This window comes from Anoplophora glabripennis, unplaced genomic scaffold, assembly GCF_000390285.2.
Source record: "Anoplophora glabripennis isolate ALB-LARVAE unplaced genomic scaffold, Agla_2.0 scaffold916, whole genome shotgun sequence".
Lineage (NCBI taxonomy): Eukaryota > Metazoa > Arthropoda > Insecta > Coleoptera > Cerambycidae > Anoplophora > Anoplophora glabripennis.
This window is the reverse complement of record NW_019417022.1, coordinates 1-8,235: the sequence shown is the minus strand read 5'-3', so window position 1 is coordinate 8,235 and position 8,235 is coordinate 1. Positions and strand designations below refer to the sequence as shown.

Below are 8,235 nucleotides of genomic sequence, written 5' to 3'. Positions count from 1 at the left end.
GTTTTTGGTCTCAAATTACTCGTAAAAAATTAAGATGAGCATAGCTTTTAGTTTTTTGAAAATTTTCAAAAATCACCCCTATTTAGGGGTTGAAAAGACGCCCAAAATAAAGAATTGAATATTACCAATAAATATAAAAACTATTAACATGTGAATTTTTCTGTCGAATGATTCTTGATACAAAGAAAGATTTATTCTCATGACTAAAATAAGCATGTTGAATTAGAAAATTCACCCTTAAGCGCACTCAAGGGGTGGAATCATCCCCAAAAATAGAGAATATCAGAAATAATTGTAAAAATTCCAAAAAAAATATATTAAGATAATTTACATGCTAATAGTTTTTATATTAATTGGTAATATTCAAATTCTTCATTTTTGGCATTTTTTCAACCCCTAAGTATGGGTTAATTTTTAAAATTTTCAAAATACTGAAAGCTATGCTCATTTCAGTTTTTTACGACAAGTAATTTGCGACCAAAAACCTAATTTTCTGTATTTTTTTAATTCTCTGCGAATTATGAAAAAACGAGGGAAAATCACAGGTTTTTGGCGGTCACTCTTTAAACTTCCAAGGCTTATGAAAATTAAGATTACTGATAGGTCAGAGTACATGAGTTACGACTTCATAATTCAAAATAGAAGAATAATTACAGTTAAAGCTTTATTCGATAGACATGGAAAGAATTTATTAGGTTTACTACATTGATGTGGGGTAACTGAGAATTAGTTACTAAGCTATACAGGGTATTAAAGGCTATACCCTATTTTTTGTTTTGCGCGTAGGGATTAATAATAAGTGAAAACATAATAATCAATTAAATGATCTCGTGTTTCATTCATTTTTAATAACAAATTTATCTGGCTCATAAATTCTTTTAGACTTTTACAAATAAATTGAAAACTATTTATTGTCAGAGTTTTGTTCGTCGATCTTATTTCTCTAAAGAGATTAATGTCAAGTAGCCTGATAATGATGATAAACATTTCAATAACTGACTTTCAGATAAAAATTTGTATTAGGTAACTATATTTTAAGTGTATTTAATAACATACTGCTAAAATGGTAAGTAGTATACAAATATAATTAAAACAGGTTCAATATCCAAGTCTGAAATAAAAATATATTCTATATTATAGATACACTACTTTAAATAGAAGGTATTAAAGTTTGAATACAAAAAACCATGTAATGAAGGTGCATATTAGAAATTAATTTTGGCAAGATAAATTTGGACAAAACATGTTTTAAATGTAAATACTATGTAATATTTTTACTTCTAGAGTAAAACAAAAATACCATTACAAAATATGACGTCCCACGAAGACATAGAGGATGAACAAGAAAAAAATGTTATAAACATACCTGCTCCACCAGATGGTGGTTATGGCTGGGTAATCGTTGTAGCTTCTTTCGTCTGTAATATGGTAGTGGATGGTATTTGTTACACATTCGGTATATTTTTGTTTGAAATAATCCAGTACTATAACGCAAGCAAAGGCAAAACGGCATGGGTTGGTTCTATCCTTACAGGAACATATCTTATTATCGGACCTCTTGTAAGTGCGCTGTGTAATAAGTTCGGATGTCGCGCGGTTTGTGTTGCAGGTAGTATTATATCCACCGTTGCATTTGCACTATCAATTTTCAGTCCCACAGTCAACTGGCTTATGTTTACTTATGGTTTTCTGGGCGGCTTCGGATTTGGTCTAATTTACTTACCAGCCGTCGTATGCGTTGGTTACTATTTCGAGTCTAAAAGGTCCTTAGCTACTGGTATAGCTGTTTGTGGCTCTGGCGCAGGCACATTTGCATTTGCACCTTTAGCAACTGTCTTACTTGATAGGTATGGATGGAAAGGTGCTAATTTGATACTTGCCGGGATTATATTTAATTGCGCAATATTTGGGGCGCTAATGAGACCTTTGGAGTATACGAAGAAGGATAGTGAAAGTCATACAAAATTGTTAACTACAAGTATCTCCAGTGGAACGGCAACAAGTTTTAAAGATGTTAGAAAAAGAAATGATTTTACTCATCATGAAAAAGAGGTAAACATATTAAGTATAATTCTAAGTAATATATTCAAATAAAAAATGTATTTTATTATATACAAAGATTTCTTTTATAGTATGCTTACTGTTAGAAAGGGCAAGAGAAAACATTTTTCAATTCACAGAAAAAAGTAGTTGTCAGTAAAAAAAATTGTTTGCAGTTTTTTAAAATAAGCTTCTATGAAGTATTTTAAGTAAGTTCTTCATGAATTAATTCACGAATTTATTGGTAAACAGTGTGGTTTTACACTGCTACAGACTTTGTCAAATTTTTTGACGTATGAATCAGTTCTACCAATGAATCAAAGAAGCAAATAAATTTCAAAAATGTCACCTTTACACTCATAATTGTAGTGATACAACAGCGGTACCGTTCTGACACATATTATATAAATATTAGTTTTTGTAAGTAACAAATCAGTAAAAACAATGCAAAACTAGTACGACGCCACACAACTATTTACATATTCCATTAACATAACCTCATTACTGATCTGAGGTTGGAAATCTGTTGGGTTGGTACTTCTGAACTTCACGAAGAAATTGACAAAAATTAGAACATGCTCTAATTTGTCAAGAACTTGATGAATAAATTCATGGTTATTTGACAGCAGATTTGGTGCATTACAAATGTCCAATTTCTTGATGAAGCAACTTCATGAATTAATTGATCAATAAATTGTCAATGTAAAACAGCTATTACTGAAGTTTCTAAAAAGTTGCCAACAAATTAAAGTCTATAAGGATCAAAACCGATTGGCAAATGATAAACCTGTAAATGCTAATACCAGTGCCAATAAAAATTATGTTTGCTTCTTTTCTATAGCAGAACATAACATTTTCATTCCTTGATATTTTAATTTTAGACTGATGGCGAAAGTTTGCAATTTGCTTCAAAGTCTTCCCTTGCAAGTAAAAAAAGTACGAGTCGTACTAATCGTACCATACAACCTATGGCCAGAAAAGATGTATTTTATTCAGGATCAATTGAACATCTAGCAGAATATCAATCCCAGAAATCTTTAGCAAGTTATAGACAGAGTGTTTTAAGCATACCAAGAGCAGAACATGACAATATATGTAAGTAAAATTGAACACTGTTATTTATATTTTAATATTTCTATATTTTCTTTTAAGAAATAAGGGTAATAATATGACGTAGGAAAAAAAATTATAAATAAATAAAGAATATTGTTTTTGTGCAATAGAATTAATAAATTAACGTTTTTAAAAGCATAATTTGTCAATTTTAATGTAAAAAACGGAAAAGAGGTATAAAATTAGTTTGTTTAAAAAATTAGGGCTTAGATTTAAAGTATAATTTAATCATTTTGATTGGATAATAGGGAAGTACATAATTTGCGAATAATTAGCATAATTTTATACAAATTAAATAAATGCAAATAATGCTTTTAAAGAAATTTGTTTTTCATTTCAGCTGGAAATAAATGTTTACCAAACATGGATCAAATATGTGATTTGAGTTTGTTAAAAAATGTAGTATTTCTGCTCATAGGAATTTCAAATTTCTTTGCAATGGCTGGTTTATATGTACCTTTTACTTATTTGGTTGACTGTGCTAAATCTAAAGTAAGTATGTAAATAATAAATCACCGAACAGTTTTATAGCAAATGTAAAAATGAATTTTAACATCAAATCGTATCAATGTATATTTTTATACATATGGAAATGAATTCTAATCACTATACAGGGTAGCCCATCGAAAACATACCGCAAGGCATTACAGGGTAGTAAAGACTTTTTCGGTAAAATCCAAAAACAGGTCAAATTTGTCTCTGAGGGGGACAACTTTTGGCTCAAAAAGCATACCAAAATCTTCAACCCCCTAAGTGGGGGTGCTATCCCCTAAATTTTTTCAAATGGGAATGTGGGTCAAGTGGGGGTCATTAGAAAGGGCTTTTAATTCTCTATACATCAATTCTTACTTTTTGAAAATCGATTCATTATTATAGAAAATATGCAGCTTTGAAAATACGAACAATATTTTTGACGAGAAATGCGAAAATCGATTTAATTTTACTTCAAAACTTACGGTATTAGTCAAGTAAATGCTGAAAATGTTGTCCGCCAACTTGCATACAATGATACAGGTTGTCTTCAAACCGTTGTCGAACATTCTGGAGCACTTGCGGTGTTACTTCGCGACATACATTAATGATTCGTCCTCGCAGATCTTCCAAGGTATCAGGTGGAGTGCTGTAAACTTTGCTTTTAATGTGCCCCCAGAGAAAGAAATCTAAAGGATTTAAGTCGGGTGACCGAGGGGGCCACTCAATTGCACCTCTTCGTCCTATCCAGCGTCCTGGAAACGTCTCATTTAGGTAATTGCGCACATTGAGCGAGTAATGTGGAGGAGCTCCGTCTTGCTGGAAAATCAGTTCGTGTTCATTGTAAGCAGGGTCGTCCTCTATGATATTTGTTAGAGCTGGGTCGATGACATTTTGTAGTAAATCCAAGTACATATCGCCTGTCAAATTTCCAGGAAGGAAAAAAGGACCTACAATGGAATTTCCAAAAATACCTGCCCATACATTCAACTTCTGGGGGTGTTGGGAGTGTGTCTCATGGAAAATCCTTGGATTGGTATCAGCCCAGTAACGACAATTATGGCGATTCACTAAACCATTCAAGAAGAACGTACACTCGTCCGAAAAACACACATTAAAGAGGAAATTATCGTTTATCGCTCGTTCAGTCATTATTTCGCAAAATTGCAAACGACGATCAAAATCGTCTTCATTTAGCTCTTGCACTAGCCGAATCTTATAAGGATGGAATTTGTATTTTTTTAATATTCGTTGGACACTTGTACGACTCACTCCTGTCGCAGTAGCCAATTGCATTGTACTCAGCGTACTATCCATTGCCACTTGCCCCAATACCGCTATTTCCGTAGGTTCATTTAGTACCGGATTTTCAACCTGCCTCTTTTTGTTATGAACGGAGCCAGTTTCGCGAAATTTGGCCACCAATTCGCGAACAATTTTTCCAGACGCATGTTTCTCAGGATGCCGTTGGTTGAACAGTTCGGCGACCCGATTTCCGCATTCATTGTTTTTGAAAAAAAGCTCAATAATTTCTACTCTTTCTGGAATTGAGTACACCATAATTAATCAATTTAAAAGACTCGGCAGTATTGGTACTCTTCAACTACAAGTCACAAGACAGTTATCTAGCAACTTCTTGTGGCCTATCTAAATACGAAACAAAAAGCGGACAATTTTTTGCTCACCAAAATCAGGCTAAAGAATTCGCAAATCAAAAAAAAAACAGCGAATTCTTTTGAAGGAATTTACCAAGCTAATACCGTAAGTTTTGAAGTAAAATTAAATCGATTTTCGCATTTCTCGTCAAAAATATTGTTCGTATTTTCAAAGCTGCATATTTTCTAAAATAATGGATCGATTTTCAAAAAGTAAGAATCGATGTATAGAGAATTAAAAGCCCTTTCTAATGACCCCCCACTTGACCCCCATTCCCATTTAAAAAAATTTGGGGGATGGCACCCCCACTTAGGGGGTTGAAGATTTTGCTATGCTTTTTGCGCCAAAAGTTGTCCCCCTCAGAAGCAAACTTTACCTGTTTCTGGATTTTGCCGAAAAGTTCATTACTACCCTGTAATGCCTTGCGGTACGTTTTCGATGGGCTACCCTGTATATTAAAATAGTACTATAATTCTTGACCATTTTGCTATTTTTATAATTTCTAATAAATACTCATCAGTGATACTTTTATTAATAATCAAAAAATCAATGTGACAATAGAAAAAAATGACTGATAAATCATGTAATTTCTATGATAAATGGTAACCTTTTAACACACCATTTGTAAAGAAGTACTTATTACAGTTAATTTAAAAATGATTTTGATATTTTAGTAATATTAGCTTTACTTAGGGCATCGATGGAAACAGTGCATCTTTCCTAATTTCCATAATGGGCATTACAAACACAATTGCTCGTATTATTTGTGGATATATCACTGATTTACCTCAAGTCGACGCTTTATTTGTGAACAATATATGTCTAGTTATTGGAACATTATCAATAGCAGCAATTCCATTTTGCAATGCTTACTCTGCTTATGTAGGCGTAGCAATTTTCTTTGCTATTGCAGTGGGTAAGTACATTAATTAAATAAATATAAAAAGATATGATGCTAAAAAATAATTCTTTAAATAAATGTAGAAATATTTTTCCCACTTTATCGCGAAATAGAACAAAAGTGAATAGTGACAAATGTGTCATATTTAACTATTTCCTAATTTTGCAATATTGGGTATGACTGGCAAAAAGATCGGGCTAATTTTTTTACAACAAAAATTCATTGATCCATTAACATGGTATCTTCCTCATGTACTTACTGCTCGGAAAGGTTGTAGATTCTTTATCAGTTTTATCAAAAGTTAAATCAGCACTAAAGAGAACCAGATTTGAAATGGTAGAAACAGTGAAAATAAAAGCACTGCTTTCAGCAATGAAAAAGTCTTATAGGGTGGTATAAAGATCGAGGAGATGTAATAGAAGGTGTTAAGTGCTTTTGAAAAAATTTTTAAATAAAAAATTTTATTTAGCGCCAGTTCGTTTTTTTTTCTAGACATAGCATATAGTACTAGACAAGACATTTTGTTTAACCTAATAATATTCCTACCTGTTACAGCTGGATTCATATCCCTGAGTTCAATAATCCTGGTGGATTTAGTGGGGCTTGACAAACTTACAAACGCATTTGGATTATTGACTTTCTACAGAGGTGCTGCTGCCCTTATTGGTACTCCACTCGCAGGAACATTGTATGATATGACTCAAAGTTATGAGCTGCCCTTCTTTGTAGCAGCATCTTTATTTGGACTTGCTGCTATAACAAGTTTTACGGCTCCACTTCTAAAAAGGACTTCCCATAAAAAAATTGAAACCAATGACGTTTTGACACCTATCAATGAGGAAAATGAGGTGTAATTTCAATTTTGTAAGAGAATTTGTCAACTGTGTTTTATGTATCTGTGATAAGGAACAATTACTATTAATAAAGTAGAGCTCGAAGTAAAATTAAATATCCGTTGTAAACATTATAATTATGTACTTGGCATCTAGTGTCAAAATATAAATAATTATTATACAGGGTCAAATTGAGCATTGGATCTGATAATATGCGATATTTTTGGAAATTGGATTTTTCTATGAACATTTTTTCAAAAATACTTTAAATACAAGGTGAAAATTAAATAAATACTTTATATATTTTCCCGACATATTCAAATTAAATTTGGTTCACATCATACCTGCATGACTATATTTTATATATTTTTAAATATCTGCTACCCCCAGAGAAAATTCAATTTTTTTATTTTGTATTAATGTACCCACAATTAATTTCTTGTTTAAATCACTTTTAATAAATTTTGTTAGTCATAGAAAAACAATGATGTAAATCGCTGTTTGTTGGAAAAATAAAACTGAAAATAAAAAAATTACATTACATGAAATACATTTAAATGATGAAAAAAATCTTAATAACAATAGAAAAAATAAATAAATATAAATGTAGCATGTATGTGTTCACAATGTTCTATTCAACTCAACTTTTAAATTATTCACAACGAAATTTTAATTGTCTTATTAGATTTGATCACTACCTCCTCAAAAATAAAAAAATATAAAACAGTAATTTGAAGCTTTTCTAAAGATTATTTTTCTTAAAACGAGCATAGGTTACGTTTCATGAGAAGTGAACTTTTTTTAAGAACAGTGGCTTTCAGAACTAATTACATTCGTTTGCAATATACAATAAAAATTATACCTTATATGAAAGAAAATAAAAACTGCTTTACCTGCATTTAATCTTTCAAATTCTTAAAAAATAAAAACCATAATATTTAAGAAAAGAACAATTTTTGTTTTCGTAGTACAGTAAACATTAAAATTAAGATTTTTGTTTTTTGAATAAATTTAAGTTGAGGTTATATGCATTTTTAGACCATGACCATAGAGTTAAACTGTAGATGCTGGAGCATATACCATTAACTTCTATATACAGGGTGGTCCGAATTTTAAGCAGGAAACTTCGAGGTCATATAGATCTCTTTAAAATAATATGTGTTTGCTATATAAACATAGGTCTGTAACGGCACCGTTTTAGAGATACAGGGTGTTGAAGTT

General features: G+C 31.4%; 1 protein-coding gene across 1 annotated transcript; it reads left to right on the top strand.

The window, feature by feature from the left end:
- Positions 1 to 976: 976 nt before the first annotated feature.
- On the top strand, positions 977 to 7,130 carry LOC108915170 (monocarboxylate transporter 12). Its single transcript, XM_018721135.1, has 6 exons — positions 977 to 1,066; positions 1,285 to 2,052; positions 2,922 to 3,135; positions 3,494 to 3,645; positions 5,974 to 6,196; positions 6,737 to 7,130. The coding sequence occupies exons 1-6, from the start codon at positions 1,064 to 1,066 to the stop codon at positions 7,033 to 7,035; spliced, it is 1,659 nt and encodes a 552-aa protein (XP_018576651.1). The 5' UTR covers positions 977 to 1,063; the 3' UTR covers positions 7,036 to 7,130.
- The last annotated feature ends 1,105 nt before the right edge of the window (positions 7,131 to 8,235 follow it).